The sequence below is a fragment of the Molossus molossus genome, unplaced genomic scaffold, assembly GCF_014108415.1.
Source record: "Molossus molossus isolate mMolMol1 unplaced genomic scaffold, mMolMol1.p scaffold_m16_p_22, whole genome shotgun sequence".
Lineage (NCBI taxonomy): Eukaryota > Metazoa > Chordata > Mammalia > Chiroptera > Molossidae > Molossus > Molossus molossus.
The window spans coordinates 5,812,756-5,833,369 of NW_023425358.1; the positions used below are offsets into that span (position 1 = coordinate 5,812,756).

Genomic DNA, 20,614 nt, shown 5'->3' on the forward strand with positions numbered 1-20,614 from the left:
AGCCCTCTGACACGCGAAATGTCATTTGACGGGGGCAAAGGTGACAATTATTGCAGGAAGTATCTAGTCTCAAATTCTCTTTAAAGTGCCCTCCGATTTAAGAAAGACGAGGCGGGTAAGGCGCTATTCGAATTTAACTTATTTCTTAATCCCTACTTTAAAGGGAAAACTAAAAATATCACGTCTTGGAACCTTGGCTAAGTCTCCAGTTCTTGGCCCGCCCCATTCTTGGCGCATGCGGTAGAAGACCCTGCTGATTGGCTAGTGTAATGAAACCGAGCGGGCGCGATGATTGGTCAGTGGGAAATTGTACATGTTGTGACTGGTCCGCCGGAACGACTCGAGCGCGCGCGGGAGCGAGCTTTGAAAGTTGACCACCACGCAGGCGAGCGGGTTTCTGGGCGATCATGGTGGCGCTGCCGGGCCTCGGGAGCGGCCTGCAGCCCTGGTGCCCGTTGGATCTCAGCCCCGGTGAGGAAACGAGGCCCCGAGCCTCCGGGAGGCAGGGCTGTGGTGCTTTGCGCCTGTATTGCGCCTCTGCCTAGGCCTGGGTGGGGGTGGGGCGTTGGTTCTCCGCTAGGTCTGGGCCCCCCGGGTCTGCACTCCGGGACGTTGGCGAGCCGGGTTTAGAATAGAGCTCAAAAAGAGTTACATTAAAAAAGAGGTTATGTTGCCCGATATCTTTTAGTTCTTTTACATCTGTTTTCTCGGCCTTCCCCTTCTTCTTCCAAATCTGCACGCTAGGACCACTTTTGAAATCACTGATGTGACCTGTCAAGTCTTTAAACCTGTAATACTTCCCTCTTCGTGTCCTTAGCACACGAGCAAACCTTTGGCCTGCCGTATGAAAGCCTTCACTACTCACTGCAGTCTTTTCCAAGAGCATGATCTCTGCAGTCAGAACCGGGACTGGGCTCGTGGCTCCATGCTCAGCCTCCGCCGGCAGGGAGCTTTCCTGACCTGTCAAGTGCGCGTGGAGTGTGTACCCCACCGGGCTGTTGTGAGGATTAGTGCCGGGTGCTGCTGAAAATGCTAAAAATGACCCTCACCCTTCACGTGCAGTCTCTGCTGGAGATGTTTTGTTCATTGTCAACCAGGCCGTACTTTCTTTCCCTTTGTGCTTTGTTTATGCAGTTCTCTGCCTGGAATGCACGTCTGTGCCGTTCTTTTCCTGGTAAACTTCCATGTTTAGATCCAAATGAAGAAGAATCATCCTTCCCACCTTTGTCATCCCTCTCACCTCTTCTCCTCCTCCTCTTCCAGTAATATTTGCTAGTATGCCTTCTAGTGTTTTACATGCCTGTTACTGTTTTAACACTCATCCATTGCAAAAATAGTAATAGCTATAGTTTATTGAATATTGATTTCCTGTCACCAGATCTTTCCTTTTCTATTGGAACTTGGTAGTTGTGATCTAGAAATGAGATACTAAATTCTCATGTGCATTTATAAATATGCATTTCAAATATGTGTATAAAAGAAATGGGAGAATGTATGAGAGAAAAAGAGGCAGGAAAAGATACAAGAACATTTTTAGGAAGAAGACTAATTATTAGGAGAATGACTAGGAAAGAGAGTGAATGAATAATTAACTAAAGCATGTTAAACAGTCAATTCTGTGGAAAGATTTCTTCTATATCCTGTCCTTATGAATCCCAAGATCTACTGTCATTAATTTGAGACCCCCCCCCCTTTTTTTTTTTACTTTCTTGAATTGAGAACAACCTGTTGGTATTTTCTGCTTGAAATAATGTGTCATTCAGTCTGTTCCTAGGTTTTTATGGACTTGAAAAGTTACATTTCATGGGCTGCTTCTTTCTCTTCTTGTAATTCTTGCAAATGCAGGTAAAATTAATCAAAGACGGCTGAAAGAAGGGGGTGTCACAGTGGGGTGGAAATGAGTAGCTGGAGCAACTGGAGAATGAGTTCACAGGAGAAAGGAGCCATTTATGCACTTGCTGTGTGGCCACAGCAGGTACAGTGGCTTACCTTTTAAGGCTTTTCAAGCACCTCCTGTCTCAGAATTGATGGTGTTTTTTTCTGTAGCAGTAATTCTCATATCTATTCAGGGTGGATATAAGGAACAACTTATCTTAGTAATATTCCTCTACAGCAAAGCTTCTGCATTTGCAAGATTTTTTCTGTCTTGTTTTAAACATTGATTTAATTAGGATTTATTTCATTCCTACGGGTATTAAATGTGGTATTTGGTAAGTCTGTGGTCCTCAGACTATGTTCCCACTGAACACTTGTGATTGTGACCTGGTCTGCTGCTCAAATTTTGGCAGTCTTTTCTAGTTCACAATGAAGTTAGTGTATAGAATTTCTCATCCTTAAGCTTTTATTCCACAAGTTTTAGGATAAAGATACTAAGTACTCATAAAGAGTGAAACAGAGTGCCTATTTCTTTTCCCTTTTCCTCTCTTCTCTACCAATCCCTTTCATCCTAACCCATCCTCTATTTCCAAGTAAATCTTTCCAATAGAACACTCTCCATGTGAAATCGATAGGTATTTATTATTACCTACATTTTATAGATGAGTTAGTAAGGTTCAGAAATGTTAGAAGTGATGTGGCTAAAGTTATATAGATGACTTTACTTGAAATCAGGGTGTTACTGCCTTCCAAATTAAATTTCATGTTACTAACAGTAGGGGAACTATAGTAAGCAAAGCCAAAGTAAGAGTGAGATGCCTTGGGTACAGTTTATAATGGGCATTAAAACATTACTGGAAATACAGAGAGACACGCTTATATTTTTCAGTTCTTTCAGGCAGTGTATTTTCTATCTTTGGAAGGAGTGCTCTGGAAAGCTACTTGGTAGTGTGAGACTCCCTCCTCCTGGTGCGAAAGATGATGGGCAAACTGTATCTAGGGAAGATGGACCTAGTGAACTGCAGGCTTTCTATTTGTTTTGTACAGTATAATGCTCAGAACCATGAAAGAAAGGTTGAGGCTTACCATCTCTGGATAGTCTTCATGCATACCCTGCCCAAGTTTTCTAAATCAATGGTGAACAAATATTTAAAGAATATTAATTTGAAGGAGCGCTTGGTTTTTGTTGTTGTTGTTGTTATTCAAATGTGTTTATTGAGCTAGTCACTGGGGCACAAAAGAGGCTGGGAAAGATGTTCCAAAAATACAGGAAAACTATTAGGCCCTTTCCATTCAACACAGGGAGGCAGTGCCCCTCTGGAATACTGAGGTGAAGCCCACACCCCTCCAAACACAGTAGGAAATAGGCACTCATCTCAAAGGGACACAGCCATGGTGCATTAGGAAGGATGGGACTTAAGGCTTCTCTATCCCAACATCAAATAAAGGTTAGGTTACAAGGGCAAAGCCCACCTCTCCTTCTACTCAGGGACCAAGGGTGGGGCCTGAAATAATGGTTTCTTTTGCTCCCTTCTGCAGTTTGCTTTTTCCAAGGTCATGTCTTTGACTGGGGGAAGGAGGGATGGAGATGGGGAAGGATGCAGAGTCATTTCATAAATCCTCAATGTTCAGCTCTGTAGAGTCTAAGAGGTCCAGCCAAAGCTCACTGGGGAAGAGTGCTTGTCTGGCTGGATCTTGCCATTCTTCACCTGACTCATTCTGAATTTCTAACTCTTCTTTATCCTTTTCCATAAGGCTGAGTCGGATCAGCCAGTTGCCCAGACCAGGACCTGAAGGGTTGAATGGAGTCTGGAAATGCTGTGGACTCGAGAACCTCAGTATTCCTCTGGGTGCCTGAAAGGGGCTGGCCTTGGGTAAACTGTGATTCTGAGGCACCTTCTTCCATCTCTTCCAACCTCCCCTCCTCCCCCAAGGGCTGCCTACTCTTCACAGCTGTGGAGGTGAGGGTGGGTGTGGGTGGGATGCTGTTAAGCTGCAGGCTTTACTCCTGGGTGAAGAGATGTCCTCTCTGTACTGCCTGGAGGAGCCTGAGGCTCAGACTGTTAAGAATCTCTCCCCTGTAGAGATTGGAGAAGGAAGAGTGAAGGAACACCTGATTAACAACGTTTGAGATGTCCACACATTTCCATTTGGTCCTAAGTTTAGATTTTAGGGAATACCAACAAAATATTGAGGAAAATATTTGTTAGAAACATGTGAGAAGGTTTAGAGTGTAGAGAGATTAGCAAGGAATTCAGCTAGAATGCTGCATTAACATCACATTCTCTTAACATACATTCTTTCCATCAGTATATTTTGAAATCACGATTTCTCTAAGTGTGGATCTGGCTTGCCTCCTCTAGCTTAAACTTCTTGGGGAAGTTGTATCTTATTTTTTAAACATGCTAAATATTCTCCAGGGGCCCAATAAAGTCTTTTATTTGGGTTTATTAACTTAGTTATAAGGTTTTCACCAAGGGACATCTGGGGCAATCTTTGATTAACCTCGTTCTTCTCCAGACTGAATGTATGGGAAAGCCTGATCATTAACTATTTGAAGTTTCATTCCCCAAAACTGTTTTATGGAAAAGGGGTTTTTCTCCTTGATATTTTTAGAAGATAACCAACCTAATAACCAGATTTCAGTTATAAATAAAACAAAAAAAAAAGTTTTCTTAACATTTTCTACTTTAATTATGCTTCACCTGCATTATGTAATTAAATGTGAGTTGTGACTAATAAACTTTTCTTGAATCTACCTTGAGTCTAAAAATTATTGTTGTTTTTTTTTTTTACTTGCTATACAGCACTTACTGATTTAATTGCATTTTCCCACCAGAATGGGTGGACACAGTTTGGGAACTGGACTTCACAGAGACCGAACCTTTGGATCCCAGCATAGAAGCAGAAATTATAGAGACTGGATTGGATGCATTCACCAAACTCCACAAAAGTCTTTTCTGCTTTGCTACTGAAGAAAATGGATCTACAGAGGTAAAAAAAAAAAAAAGAAAAGAAAAGGGGGGGGGGAGTAGGGAATCAAGTTAGCCATCTTTAGGTGTTAGAAGTAGAATATTAAAGTCATTATTATCTAAAGCTTAGCCTTTTTAGTGAGCAGTTCATAAGGAGTATGAGAAGAGTAGCATAAAGAATGTGGCTCATTTATTGGAAAATCCTTATAGCTTTCCTCCAGAAGGTTCAAGGTATTAATCTGTGATTTTTGTCTCAAGTCATGACTTTTTAATTAATTAATTAATTTTTATTTACCGATTTTAGAGAGAGAGAGACAGTAATTTGTTGTTCCACTAATTTATAGATTCATTGGTTAATTCTGGTATGTGCCCTGACTGGGGATCAAACTTGCAACCCTGGTGTATCAGAGTGACACTTGAACCAACTGAGCTATGTGGCCAGGGCTTTAAGTCATGACATTTTATAACAGCAAATTAGAAGAAAAGAATAAAGGCAGAAACAAGAAAGAAAACCAGATTAAACCAAATGTGAACAGGCCAGGGGAGATGCAATAACAATTTCAGTATTAAGAAAATCTGATACTATTAAACTGAGAAGTGGTTAGTTGAATTCATTTGGAACAAAGAGTTTTTTGTTTTGTTTTTTTTTAAAAAAAATTTTCTTTATTGATTTTAGAGAGAGAGGAAGGAAGAGGGAGAGACAGATAGAAACATCAATGAGAGAGAACATTGGTTGGCCACCTCCTGCATGCCCCCCCTGGGGATTGGGCCCACAACTTGGGCATGTGCCCTGACCAGGAATCAAACCGGCAACTTCTTGGTGCATGGGTTGACGCTCAACCACTGAGCCACATGGATCAGACATGAATATTTTATTTTATTTTATTTTATTATTTTTTTAAAATCCTCATCCAAGGACATTTTTACATTTATCTTCAGACAGAGTAGGGGAGAGAGAGAAACACTGACATGAGAGAGACACATCGATTGGTTGCCACCTGCACGACCTCAACCGGGCCAGGGGACGAACTGCAGCCGAGATACATGTTCTTGGCAGGAATCGAACCAGGGAGTCTTTGGTCCATAGGCTGACGCTCTAACCACTGAAGTCAAACTGGCTAGGACTGGACATGAACATTTTAAATTAAAAATATATTTTATTTACACATTTCACATTACTTTTCAAAATTAGATTATCTAGTTAAATATTCATTAAGCATAATGCTAAGTACTACATTAGGTATCATAGAAGATAAAGTAATGATTAAGATACAGAACCTCTCCCTACATTGAGGACCATCCCAATGAGGGAAAGTAGAGAATTAAGCACTGACCCTTTTCGTTCCTACTCCCGTTTCACTGATCAAGTCCAGAGACCACATTCAGTTGCAGGGGGGTGGAGGAGCACAGAGCCACCAGGAGTCCAGGGGAAGAGCTGGAAACATTTGGTGAACCACATTGTAAAAACTACTATAAGAGATGTGTAATACTATTTAATAGGGGTGTGGAGAAGGGAGCATGGTAAGACTGGGAAGTTTCCAGAAAGGAAGTAGCCAGAGGTGACCCTTCACAAATGGGTAGAATTTAGAATGTTGACTAGCAGAAATTAGAGTCTGGGGCATTCCTAGGAAAGGAACAGTAGGGAATATATAGAGAAGGCTGAGAGCATGTGATAGTATAACACCAGACAAATCTGCAAAATAAATCTATAAAGTGCTGAATTGACTGGGTGTAGGGAGTGAGAGAAAGGAAAATGTGAAAGATCACCAAGGTTTCAGAGATAGGAGGATGACATTGTTAGCCAAGGTGTGGGGAATAAGGGAGAGAAAGCAAGGTGAAGTGGCAAAATTATGAGTTCAGTTTTAGGTTTTGAATGTGAGATTCTGTGGAGATCGAGGAGTGTAATTGGTAGCTGAAAACATGATCGGAAGATCAGGGAAGATAGATGGGAGAATCCCCTGGCTCAAGGTGTTTGAATTGCAGAGATGCATGAGGTCAGGGAGGAGAGGACATAAAGGACAGAACTAAGAATGCTGGTTGAAGGAGACCCGAGGAGGAGGAGTCAGAAATGTGGGGAATGCTGACACAGAGGCTAGGAAGTGGCCCAGGTATCAGATGCTGCAGAGGTGATGGTTAGGTGGAGTCCTGAGCAAGGCAGTTAGGGCAGAGTTGTTTGGATTGTCATTGGCAACTTCCAGGGTTACAGTTACAGGCAGTTAGCAGAGCTGAAGTGGTGTTAGGAATGAGGATGTTACTGCTGTTAAGGCAGGAGATGATTTCTTTCAGGAGCTTCATGGTAAAAGAAAGAGTGCTGAATGGCTCTAAATGGTCCCTTCTGTAAGGTGGCATGTGCTAAGCAGTGTGACTAAGCCAAGGCATTACCTACTTTCCCTGTCATTTCAGAGGAGCAGGAAGTATAAGGTCTGACTTCTTGAACTTTTGTGGACCTATGTTTTTTTAAGGTACTCCAGGATAAACCATATTTAGTTTCTGCTATGTTTGCTTTCTAGAAATAACCCATTTCTTCTTCATGTGTTTAATAGGAGAAAGCATGGGACAATGAAAAAATTAAAAAATTGTGGTTTATATTCTAAGGTTTATTTACTTTCTCATGTAGGCTACTTCTGAAATCGATTGAGGGAGAAACTTTTGGGTATTTCCTTACTTGCTGCCATTACACATAGAACATTTAAATTTAAATAAATTGCTCTGATTTCCTCAGCTAGGAATTAGAGTGATTGATAAATTTGGGTATATTTAACATAGATGAAGGGTAACTTGTCTGAGTAATCACTAATATAAGGTGTCCCAAAAGTCTTAGTGTAGTTTTTAGCTGTCATAATTTTAGAAATATATATGGTTCAACTTAACCAAATTTTTTAAGTTTAATTGTTTTAATCTCTTATGTACTTATGTATCTTTGTAATTTTGAATAATACATTTTAAATCTTTTGTTTTAGTCCCTTTGAAGATGGCAAATGTTTATAATTAGGAGCCAGACTGGTCTATTCTCTTCTTTTATAAGGCACTAAGAACTTATTAAAATCAAATAATAGGCTTTTCTGTAATTAGTGGCTTTTGTGATTTCCTTCTCCCCCAGATCATTTGGACCTTCTTCATTGAAAACAATATATCTCCCCGTGCGCTGGTGGCTTTATTCTATCACTTTGTTCAAACAGTCCATAAGAAAAATGTCAGTGTGCAATATCAAGAATATGGCCTTCATGCTGCTAGTCTTTATTTTCTGCTACTAGAAGTACCAGGTATGTAATTTGATATGCTAGGACATACCTTTTTTCATTAAAATTTTTCTACATTGTTTTGAGCTTAGAATTTGTTTCCTGAGTTATGAAATGGAGCTGCTCTGACTTTAAATGAGAATTAAGTCTATGAAGTGCATGTACAAGTGTTCCAGAAATGTCCTTCCCATTTTTCTTTTAATGTGTTGGTTTTCTGATACTATGCTATGTCGACAACCTATTGGAAATAATCTAATAGGGACAAGGCTGGAGGGGGAATGTTTCTAAGCTGTAAGCTCCCCTCCCACCCATACCCACCTATTATAAAATTCTGATATTTCCCTTGTCTCCCCATCCAGACTGAGACAAACTGCCATGGGGCTTCTTTGTGTTATACCTCGTACGTGATGTGGAAAAACAGGTTTAAGCCATTCTAATCAAGAAAGCATGAGAAGACTGGCTAGTAATTCTTCATGAAGGAAAGCATAGGAAAGGAATCTATATATGAGTATTGTTCCACTTCCTTTATTGTCAGAGCAATTTAGGTGGCTGTTCCTCCTGTGAGCAGTGAATGAGTTCCTTCTCCGTCATAACTCACGGCAAAAGACGGCTGAACATAGAGGGGGATGTAGCTGGAGAACCCAAAAATTATATAGAAAAGAAAGTCACAGGATTGGTCAGCTTTGCTGTTGTCATTGTTTATATAAATGTATTTGTAGTAAATGTTAAGGATTTATTCTCTATAATTTAGAAATTGATAAAAAGGTGCATAAAGCCTTGCATTGTTAATGATCCCATAATCACTTTTGAAATCAGTTTCTAAAGAACTTAGTTGCTAAACAATATCTCAGTTGTAACTGGGGTCTCTTGGAAAATTGGCAGTTTTTAGAAACCCAGTTTTATTCTCCTCTTCCCTTTCTAGAGGCTTTTCCTTCTGGTTTAGGTTGAGGTTATGCCAGAAGCGAAGAGGTGACTGTCGTTAATTGTATGGCCACTTGCAGCTTTCCTGGACTTGTACTGTTCCCTGTTACCTTCTGCTTTTAAATATTTCTGGATTGTGATTGGGCTGCTGTTGATACTTATCTGATTACAGTATGTTCTTCCTTTTCAAGATTGTTTTGGTTATTCTGGGTCCCTTGCATTTCCAGATGACTTTTAGGATTTACATATCAATTTCTGAAAAGAAAAAAAAAAAGCTGAGATTTTAACAGGGATTGCATGGAATCTGTACATCAATATCGGGAGTAATGACATTTTAACAACATTAAGTCTTCCAGTCCATGAATACAGAATGTCTTTCCATTTCTTAGGTCTTTAGTTTTATTCATATTTTGTGGTTTTCGCCCTGGCCGGTTTGGCTCAGCGGTTAGAGCGTCGGCCTGTGGTCCAGAGAGACCCGGGTTCAGTTCCCACTAAGGGCACGTACCTCTGTTGCAGTTTGTCCCTGGCCCTGGTTGGGTCGTGCAGGTGGCAGCCACTCGATGTGTCCCTTTCACATTGATGTTTCTCTCTCTTCCTCTCTCTCCCTTCTACTCTATCTAAAAAAAAAAATTGATATTTTGCAGTTTTCAGAGTACAGTTCTTCCACTTCCTTGGTTAAATTTATTCCCAAGTATTTCATTCTTTGATGCTATTGTAGATGGAATTTTTTTCTTAATTTCATTTTCAGATTATTTACATTTAGTGTATAGAAGTATAATTGTTATTTGATTATTGATCTCGTAGCTGCTACTTTGCTGAACTCATTTATTGGTTCTAGTAGTATTTTCTATATATAACGTCATGTAGTTGCCAGAGAATTGAATTTCTCTGTTGCTAGTGGGAGTAGGGTTCTTAGGGTACCGCTGGAATAAGCATTTCCAGAGGTCCCCATGGGAGGATGAGATGTGGTACAAGACTTTATTTTTGTGCAGTTATATTCCTCAGTTTCTAAAGTCCCATTTCCCTTAAGCCAGTCCTGGAAAGGGGGTAGCTGGGGCTTTAGTAGAGCTAGAAGCAAAGCCAGTGTCTAGAGTTTCCATTCCGTGGTGGAGCTGGATCCGATATAGCATTAGGCATCAGGCTGGTCACAGTCCATCAGTCCATTGTGTGGGTCCCACATGGCAGTGAGCTACGTGGGTGAATGCAGAGCATGAGAGCCCCACAAGCCAGGAATCAGATGTGAGCAGCAAGAGGGCCAAGAGCCAAGAGAGAGACTTCCTTTGTTTAGGAGCTTATTTATCTCAGATTTCATGCCCTTGTAGTGGCCATGCCTATTCTGGCCAATTACCTGTTCCCAGCTGTGACTGATAGGCAAGCATCTTCCCAGGTCACCCACACCTTACTGGGCATGTGTCTAAACTGCAGCTTTCTGGCAAAGCTGTATGAATGTATGCCTGTATTATTTAGTCTCTCTTTCATGCCTTTTCTGTTATTTAATAAGCAAGTAATCAGTGTTATCTATGAATAGACATAATTTTACTTCTTTTCCAATCTGGGTGCCTTTTATTTCTTTTTCTTGCCTAATTGCCCTAGTTTTAGGACCTCCAGTACAATGTTGAATAGAAGGAGGGAGGTGGGCATCTTGCCTTGTTCCTGACCTTAGGAGGAAAGCTTTTAGTCTTTTGTCCTTAGGTATGAAGTTCACTGCAGGTGTTTTGAGGATGGCCTTTATCAGGTTCTTATTTCTAGTTTGCTGAGTGTTTTTTTATGAAAGGGTATTAGATTTTGTCATTTGCTTTTTTGCATGTATGAGGTGATCATGTGGTTTTGTTCTTTATTTTCCTAATATAGTGTATTGCATTGATTGATTTTTACATGTTAAACCAGTTTTGCATGGCCTTGGCTATAGTATGTAATCATTTTTGATTTGTTACCAGGTTCAGTTTGCTAATATTTTATTGAAGATTTTTGCATTTATATTCATAAGGGAATTTTTTTTCTTTTTTCTTTGTTTTAGAAGTCTTTATCTGGTTTGGGTTTCAGGGCAATAGTAGTCTCATAGAATGAGATTTGGGTAGTGTTCTTGCCTCTTCTATATTTTGGAAGTTTGTGAAGAATTGATTGTCTTTCTTCCTTAAATTTTTGGTAGTAAAGGAGAGCAAACTTTTGCCACCTTGAAGCCGCCTGCTGTGATACTAATTTTAAGCTGATAATATTAAGAAACAAAGAACTCAAAACCTTTGACCCTCCCCCCTTACCTGCCCAAGAGATTTTTAGATAGAAAAACCTGCTTTAGGAAGGACATCAGGATGTTTCCCTTGGCCTAATTTGAATTAAGTATAGTAAGTGGGAGGGCTTCAGGCAGAGGGTCTTTTAGCTGGACACCCCTTGTCCCATGTTTCTGAGCTGCCAGCAGGACTTTGCCTGCTGTGTGTATGTATTCAGCTCTTCCTCGGCTACCTGTACATCACCCATTCTCACTTCTGAGATCTGACACCCTGCTCCCCGCTTCCTTCCTTTGTCCAGAATGTCTTATCTGCCCAGTGCTGCCTCACTGCCTCGGACTTCTGTGCATATGTGGATTCCTTAGGAGCATGTGTTAAACTTGATTTTCTCCTGTTAAGTTGTCTCTGTTAATTTGATTATTAGCTCAGCTAGAAGAACTTAAGAAAGTAGGAGGGAAAGTAGTATGTATGTATATATTTATTTATTTATTTTGAGCCTTCTCAGTAGATTTTACTAGTGAAGCCATCTGGGCTTGGGGTTTCTTTTTTTTTAATATCCTCTCCTAAGGATACTTTTTCCATTTATCTTCACATACAGCGAGAGGGAGGGGGCTAGAGAGAGAGAGAGAGAAACATTGATGTGAGAAAGAGACAAAGATTGGTTGCCTTCCACACAACCTGACCAGGGCCAGGGACTGAACCACAATCGAGGTACGTGCCCTTGACTGGAATGGAACCCGCAACACTTTGGTCTGAGGGCCGACACTAACCACTGACCCAAACTGGCCAGGGCTTGGGGTTTGCTTTGAAAGAAGTTTGTTTGCACAGCCTGCGTGGCTCAGGGCATTGAGTCATCCCATGGACTGAGAGGTCCCAGTTCAATTCTGGGTCAGGGCACATGCCCGGGTTGTGGGCTCGATACCCAGTGGGAGGCGTGCAGGAGGCAGTCACTCGATGTTTCTCTCTCTTTCTCCCTTCCTTTCTCTCTAAAAAATCAATAAAAACATATTTACAAAAAAAAAGAAAGAAAGAAGTATGTTCAATCTATAGTGATATGTCCTCTTTCATGCCTGCTATTGGTACTTTCTGTTTCTTTTTTTTTATTATTATTGGTCTAGATAGAGGTTTCTTAATTTTATTGATCTCACTTTTGATATTGATCATATCCTATTTGTCTCTTTTTTTAAATCTTCACTTGAGGATATGTTTATTGATTTTAGAGACAAGGGAAGGGAGAGAGAGACACACACATACAGAGAGAGATCGAGACATTGATCTGAAAAAGCAACATCCATCTTTTGCCTCCTGTATACACCCCAACTGTGGATCCAACTCACAACCTAGGTATGTGCTCTGACTATGAATCCAACCCGTAGCCTTTTGGTGTATGGGACAATGGTCTAACCAACTGAGCCACTGGCCAGGGCTGTCCATTTTTTATGTCAGTGATTTTTATCTTTACTGCCTTCCTTCTTACTTTGAGTTTAATTGTTCTTATTCTGACTTCTTAAGATGGATGCATAGATCTTTGTTTTCACATACTTTTCTTTGTTTGTAATATAAGTAATGTTATACATTTCCCTCTATGTTCTGCTTTATCTGCATCCAACAAATTTTGGTGATTTGTTTTCATTATCATTCAGGCCTAAGTAGTTTTCTAATCTTGTGATTTCATCTTACACTTGAGTTATTTAGCAATGTGTTTAATTTTGAAATAGTTGAGGACTTTCCTAAAATCTTGTTGTAATTGATTTCTTTTTTAATTATGTTGAGATCAGAGCATACACTTTTATTTTTAAAAGTTTTTTATTTATTAGTTTGTTTTTGTTACAGATGTTTTTCATTTTTCCCCATTGACACCCGCCCCCCTCCTCATCCCCAGCTTTGTTGTCTATGTTCATTGGTCATGCATACAAGAGCATAGACTTTTAAATAATTGCTGAGGTCTTTTTTTTTTATTGTTTGTTTTCTTTTGTTTTAGTGACTCAGCACAGGGTTTGACTTGGTAAACCTTCTATTTGCATGTAAACAGAAAGAATAGTCTGCTTTTGGTGGATCTGATATTCTGTAAATGTCAATTATGTCAAGCTGGTTGCTGGGGTTGTTCAAGTCTTCTATCTGTCTTGATATTCTGTTTATTTGTTCTATCAATTAGTGAGAGAGAAGTATTGAAATCTCCAAGTATAATTGTCAGTTTATCCATTTTTCCTTTTATTTCTGTCCGTTTTAACTTAAGGTATTTTGAAAGTCTACAACATACTAACATTTATAATTGCATGTCTTCGTGATGAATTGATCTTTTGATATTATGTCATGTCCTTCTGTCTGGTTACCCTGAAGTCTACTTTTTCTAATATTAAGACAATCATTCTAGTTATCTTATGGTTTGTCCTTGGTTGTATTATTGGTGGGAAACTCTCCTTGTCCTCACTAGTTGCTGATGGAAGTGGGCTTCTCGTGATGTCACAAGAAAAAGAATTTTCCGAGACTCGCACAGAATGAGTGGCATTTATTTGCATGGAGTTAAATCCCTGAGTTTCCAAAGTCCCATTTCCTTCTGTCCCCACCAAGGAAGAAGTCCAGCTGTGTCTTCAGTAGCGCTAGGATTAAAGTCATTGACCACAATTCCATTCCTTTTTGGGGCACAGTCCAATCCAGCATCAGGCTGGCTTAGTTTGTGTTTCCACTTGCAATCCATCAGTCCATTGTGTGTGGGGTCGCAGGGCACGTGATTGTGGAGGGAACACGGCAGGAGCAAAGCCAGAGAAACAAGAACACCAAGAGCCAAGAGCGAGAACTCCTTTGGGGAATTATGTATTCCCAAATTTTGGAGGAGCTTGCATTGGCCCCACCCCCTCTAGCCAGTTATCTCTGTTCCCAGGTTTGACTGGCAGCAAGCACTTTTCCTACATCAGTCTGACTCATTGTGCATGTGTTCATCTCCCTTTGGTTGGACACCTTGACCCAGTGATTTGCAGGGAATGGACCTGTGGTTCCCAGTTGCAACTTCCTGGTGAAGCTGCCCAAATGACGTGCCTATAATGTCTGGCCTCCCTTTTGCTTCTTCCTATTATTAATAACTAGCTAATTACAACAGTATCAGTTGGACATCCTCTCCCATGCTTCTATTTTTTTTAAATCTATCTTTGTGTTTATATTTAAAGAGTGTGTTTTATGCTCAGCCGGTGTGGCTCAGTGGTTGAGCGTGGAAACATGCACCAAGAGGTCACCGGTTCGGATCCAGTCAGCGCACATGCCCAGGTTGTGGGCCCAATCCCCAGTGGGGTGCATGCAGGAGGCCAGCAATCGATGTTCTCGCTCATCGATGTTTCTCTCTCTCTCAAAAGAAAAATCAATACAGAAAAATATTATTAAAAATATTTTAAAAATAAAATGAAATATAGAGTGTGTTTTAGACTGCCTATCATTGAGTCATGCTTTTTATCCACTGTGCCTTTTTTTAAATCCTCACCTGAGGATATTTTTCCTTTTTTTTTTTTTATTCAGACAGAGCAGGAGGGAGAGAGAGAGAAACATCGACGTGAAAGGGACACATCGAGTGGCTGCCACCCGCAAGACCCAACCATGGCCGGGGACAAACTGGTTGGTGGGAACTGGTTCCTTAGTGGGAACCAAACCTGGGTCTCTCTGGACTGCAGGCTGACACTCTAACTGCTGAGCCAAACTGGCCAGGGCCACTGTGCCTTTTTATTAGAATTTTTAAACAGTTCAGATAATTACACTGAATGTAATTATCAATATGGTTGAGTTTCTGCCACTTTGCTCTTTGTTTTCTGTTTGTGCCATCTTTTTTTTTGTTCCATTTTTTCCCCACTTTCTGCCTATTTTTAGATTGAGTATTTTGTTAGTATCTTATGTTATCTCCTCTTTTGACTTATTAACTGCACTTCTTTGCACGTGTGTGTGTTTTAAGTGCTTGTGTTGGGTATACAATAAGTGCTTTTAACAATCTTATCTTTAGATAGTATTCCACAATTTGTAGATAATGTAAAAATCTTAGACCAGTATGCTTTCTCCCTCCTCTTCTTTGTACTATTGAAGCTATCCATTATATTCCTACATGTTATAGTCCCCACAGTTTTTTGTCAACACTTGTCTTTGAATTATCTTTTAAAGAATTTGAAAAACAAAAATTTTTTTGTATTTAAAAGATTTCATCTCATATAATTTTCCTTCAGCCCAAAGAACTTTCTTTGACATTCTTACAGTACAGTTCTGCTGGCCATCAGTTGTCTTGGATTTTGATTGTGTAAAAATACCTTTATTACATGTGTTCTTCAAGAAGGTTTTTGCTGAATATAGAATTCTAAGTTGACAGATAGTTTTTTAAAGGTGTTATTTTATTATCTTGTAGTTTATATCAGTTTCTACTGAGAATTCTGCATGATTCTTATTGTTCCTCTGTCTTGTGTCCTTTTATTTGGTCTGGATACTTCGAAGATTTTCTCTACTACTTTGTTTCAGCAGTTTGATCAGATTATATGTTTTGGTGTGATTTCCTTTGTGTTTATCATGGTTGGGTTCATAGAGCTTCTGGCATCTGTGGATTTACAGTTTTTAACAAATTTGGAAATTTTTCAATTATTCTTCAAATATTTTTTCCCTGCCTTCTTTCTGAGCCTTCAATTACTCCATGTTAGACTTCTTGATATTTTCCCACAAATAACTGATTCTATTATTATTATTTTATTTCTGTGCTTCTGTTTTTTTCAAGTTCATTTACCTTTGTTTCTGAAATTTTTAATCCACAGGTAAGCCTTTCCAGTGAATTTTTTGTTTTCAGATCAAGAAGTTCTATTTGAGTCTTTAAAAAGAAATTTTTATTTGTCTTTTTGTTTGCTACTGTGTTTGCTTTTAATTCTTGTGCTATTTATAATACCTTCTCCTAAGGTTCTTGTCTGCCAGTTCTATTATCTCTGTTGTTTCTTAGACTGTTTCTATTGACTGATTCTTTTTATGATGGGGCACATATCCTGCTTCTTAGCATGCCTAGAATTTTTTTTTCCTTTATTGATTTTTAGAGAGAGAGAAAGGGACAAGGAGAGAGAGAGAAAGATCAATGAGAGAGAACATCCATTGGCCGCCTCCTGCATGCCCCCCACTGGGGATCGGGCCCACAACCTGGGCATGTGTCCTGACCAGGAATTAAACCAACGACCTCTTGGTGCATGGGTCGACGCTCAACCACTGAGCCACACCAGCCAGGCAGCATGCCTAGTATTTTTTATTTGATGCTGGACATTTGAATGTGAGTGTCTTGATTTTGTTTTCATTTTGTGTTTAAAAATGTTTTAATAGTCATTTATTGGTGGATTAACTTGATCCTTTTGCAACTTGTTTTAGTGCAGATTTAAAGTAGCTTTTACTGCCCTGACCAGTGTGGCTCAGTTGGTTGGGAGTTGTCCTGTGCACCAAAAGTTTGCTAGTTCAGTTTCTTGTCGGGGGCACATGCCCAGGTTGCTGGCTCGATCCCTGGTGGGGGGCATGTAGGAGTCAGTCGATTGATGTTTTGCTTTCATCTTTCTCTCTTTCTCTCTCTCACTCTCTCAAAAATCAATAAAAAAATCTTTTAAAAAAATTAAAAAGGTAAAGTAGCTTTTACTCTAGAGCTGATTTAGACCTGCTGTTCAGCTATGTTTCTTTCCAAGGTCTACTAAATTCTCTAGGTGGTTAACAAGATCTCTCTAGTATTCTGGCCAGATTCAAATATGTCTCTGCCCTGTATGAGTTCTCAAAATTATTTATCTTCTGATTTCTTAGAAAATGTTCTTTGCCCACCTTTTTGGAGTTTTACTCCATTCATGCATAGCTTATAATCAGTCCTGGGCAGATTTCCGGAGCACTTTTTCTACATAGCTTCCTCTTCTCCATTATTCTCCATACATTCCAGCTACCTCTGCCTTTCTGACTTGACTTCTGTAGTCTCAGCTTAGTAAGACCATAGTTATGTGCTTGGGTTTGTCCTTTTTCTGCTGCTGTCCAGAAATTGTCTCAAAATACAAAAACTGGGCCCTGGCCGGTTTGGCTCAGCGGTTGGAGCGTCGGGCTGCGGTACAGAGAGACCCGGGTTCGGTTCCCGCTAAGGGCACGTACCTCGGTTGCAGTTTGTCCCCGGCCTTGGTTGGTCGTGCGGGTGGCAGCCACTCGATGTGTCCCTTCACGTCGATGTTTCTCTCTCTCTCTCTTCCTCTCTCTCCCTCCCGCTCTATCTGAACAAAAAATGGAAAAATGTCCTCGGGTGAGGATAAAAAAAAAAAATACAAAAACTGGGGCAATATTAGGAGTTATTTCATTTGTTTCCCTTATCTCAGGGATTTTATTTCTATGCTGTCTCTTGCTTCATGTCTTAAAATTATTATTTAAAAAAATTTTTTGGTCCACTTTTTATAGCTCACAGTAAGAGGATAAATATAAAACCGGTTACTCCTTCATGGCCAAATATGGAAATCTTGTCATTTATTTCTGATCAGTACTATTGGTCACACCTATGGCTAAAGTTGAATGGTACTTTTTTGCAAAAAGGGTTATTGTTATTCACAGTTAATGAATAGCCCATTTTTTGCTTTTTAAATTTTTATCTCTTGATAACAGACATATTTTAAGGCAATTAACTCTAACCTGCTTACTTTTTATTCCTTATGACTAGGCAGTGTAGCCAATCAGATATTCCACCCAGTGATGTTTGACAAATGTATACAGATTCTAAAGAAGAGCTGGCCTCAGGAGTCTAACTTGAGTCGGAAGAGAAAGAAGGAACAGCCTAAGAATTCTCAGGCTAATCCAAGAGGGCATAGAAAGAGAGGAAAGCCACCCAGGAGAGAGGATATTGAGGTAAGAAGTAAGAGGAACAATAAAACAGATCTTTACAACACATGATTTTTACTTATGAATTAACTTTATATTAAAATATGATTTCAGGCATAATGGTTATAGTCAAAGGTCCTAAAGTATCACCAGCTCTCCAGTAAGACTAAGTTGCCTCTTGGGCTTCATGTACTACTGAGAGTACGTTTCTACCTTGCCAACTTTCCACCCTCCCATCATCTCTCCCAGCCTTGTACCCAGGTGTTCTTGACAACTTGCTAACAGGTATATTTGCCACATTATCTCATTGTCATTAGAGAAAGTGATTGAATTATTCTGAGGACACAGATCCATAAGAGTGTAAGAGAATAACATTAATTCCCAATTCTGTATGATTGGGTAGGGTGGTAGAGGCTCATTGATGTGAAAACTTCGAAGAGACACAAGAATTCTCACTGAGAGAAAAATAGAGAGCTAGAAAGTATTGTAGCAGTCATCTAATCCAGTGATTTACCATTGTGACTGCAGAGACCTAGAGCAGTCAAGGGACATGGTCACCTCAGCACCTCAGCAACCCCCTGGCGTTTCGCTGGATTTTACTTGAGTAAATTGCAAACCATGGGACAAAGTGTTAGGCATTATTTTACAGTCACCTATATATTTCTTCATAATCTAGATGGATGAAATTGTAGAAGAACAAGAAGAGGAAGAGGACATTTGTTTTTCTGCCTGGGACCTTTGTCAAATTCGAAAAGCCATCTTTCATCTTTTAAAGAACTTTTTAAGGCTTCTGTCCAAGTTTTCCCTGAAAGAAAAGCCACAGTGTGTACAGAATTGTATAGAGGTAAGTGAAAATTCCAAGAAACTTGAGGAAATCTCAAAGCTCACAGACGAGGGCTAACACTTAATGACTAAGAAAAATCAGGCTTCTCTTGGTATCTGTTTTCTAGGTCTTTGTGGCATTAACTAATTTTGAGCCAGTTCTTCATGAATTTCATGTTACACAAGCCAGGTGAGCCATTAAATCTTCCAATGCTAAAATTTAAATATAGTGTAATAAATTTTGCTCCAGCTGAAGTATAAATGCCATTTTATCCTAAGTGTTACACAGGTAGAGTTTTTAAATTTTAAATATGGCTTATAGCGTTAAGGCAATATTGTCAGTAAAATCATATCCATTAATTAATCTTTGCTCTTTTTTCTTTAGAAACCTTAACCAAGCAAAGTACATACCAGAACTGGCCTATCATGGATTGTATTTGCTATGCTCCCCGATTCATGGAGGAGACAAGGTAAAGGAGACAAGGATCTAAGTTAGTTATTGGTTAAATTGAAAGTGTGCAAATTATGTGGTAGAAAAACATTAGAAGCATTTGATGTAATGCCATTTTAATTTTACGGGTTACTTCCATGACCTTATTATATATCGTTTGTATAATAGAAAGTATAACCATTTCTATTTGTTGCCTACTCTTCGTAACAGTACCTATCTTCAAATACTTGGTGGCCAAGCAAATTATTATTTGGTTTCATACATAAAAACGGTTCCAGTATGAATTAGGTAGGAAGAACAGATAAGCTACTGAACAGAACATTACTTTTATAAAAATATTCACCAAATCGTTCTAAAAAGAAGAGTAGACAGTCAAAATTTTCTAATTTCTCTTGGTGTAATTCATCTGTGCTTCAGTAATTTTATTAGTATTTATATTATTTTAGCTGGTAATTCTACAGAAATATTACTGGTTATCATTCCTGTTAGCATTCATATATGGATTTTGCCCCCTAATATACCTTAACAGTATCACTACTCTAAACATTTGAATTAAGGGTATCCAAGCATTATGGTATTACTGAACTTAGATGTTATTAATAACATAAGATTTTGTAAAAAAATGTGATAGACCAAGGTCATGTAGCTTTTGGTGGCTATGATACACTTAATTTCCAGGGGCAGTAACATTTATTATATTATTATTATTTATATGTGCTTGAAATATGGATGTGATAGAATTCACAGTAATGCTTTTAATTTCCATGCCCTTTTTAACATTTTAAAAAATAGAATGGGTGAAAATTTTATCATTTTAGGTCCACTGTGTCTCTAAAGATGTAGTGTTTTTTAACTGTGAAAGGTATGACTTGATGTTAGACATCTTTAATTTTAGCCAGGCCTTTAACTACTTGACTTTGGATAACTCACCTTTGGAGTCTGTTTTATTATATATAAACTGGAAATAATGATATTATATATAAAATGGAAATGCCTTGCTAACCTCATGGTGGTGTTGTGAGGTTTAAGATTAAATACAGTAACATCTAGTATTATATATGAATGTGCTTAATGCAATACCTGTTACATGTTTGGCTTTTAGTAACTGTTTTATTTACTGGCTGAATGAGAGAATTATGTGAATAAATTATATGAGATGATATAATGGAAGGTGCTTTGCAAACTTCAGGTAAAATACAAGGGTGAAATATTCTTTTTCCCCTTTTGCTATCGGCAGCATTCTTTGCCATCTATAAGTGACAACTAATTCTTTTTGCCTTAATT

At 39.1% G+C, this 20,614-nt stretch overlaps 1 protein-coding gene across 1 annotated transcript in view; it reads left to right on the forward strand.

Moving 5' to 3' along the window:
• The first annotated feature begins 357 nt into the window (after positions 1-357).
• The window catches only part of NCAPD3 (non-SMC condensin II complex subunit D3), a 70,183-nt gene continuing 49,926 nt past the window's right edge, over positions 358-20,614 (forward strand). The window contains exons 1-7 of the mRNA XM_036276376.1: positions 358-471; positions 4,715-4,869; positions 7,948-8,110; positions 17,900-18,084; positions 18,734-18,901; positions 19,008-19,069; positions 19,265-19,349. Of these exons, the coding sequence (XP_036132269.1) occupies positions 408-471; positions 4,715-4,869; positions 7,948-8,110; positions 17,900-18,084; positions 18,734-18,901; positions 19,008-19,069; positions 19,265-19,349 (882 nt within the window). The 5' untranslated portion in view covers positions 358-407. The remainder of the gene's footprint in view (positions 472-4,714; positions 4,870-7,947; positions 8,111-17,899; positions 18,085-18,733; positions 18,902-19,007; positions 19,070-19,264; positions 19,350-20,614) is intronic.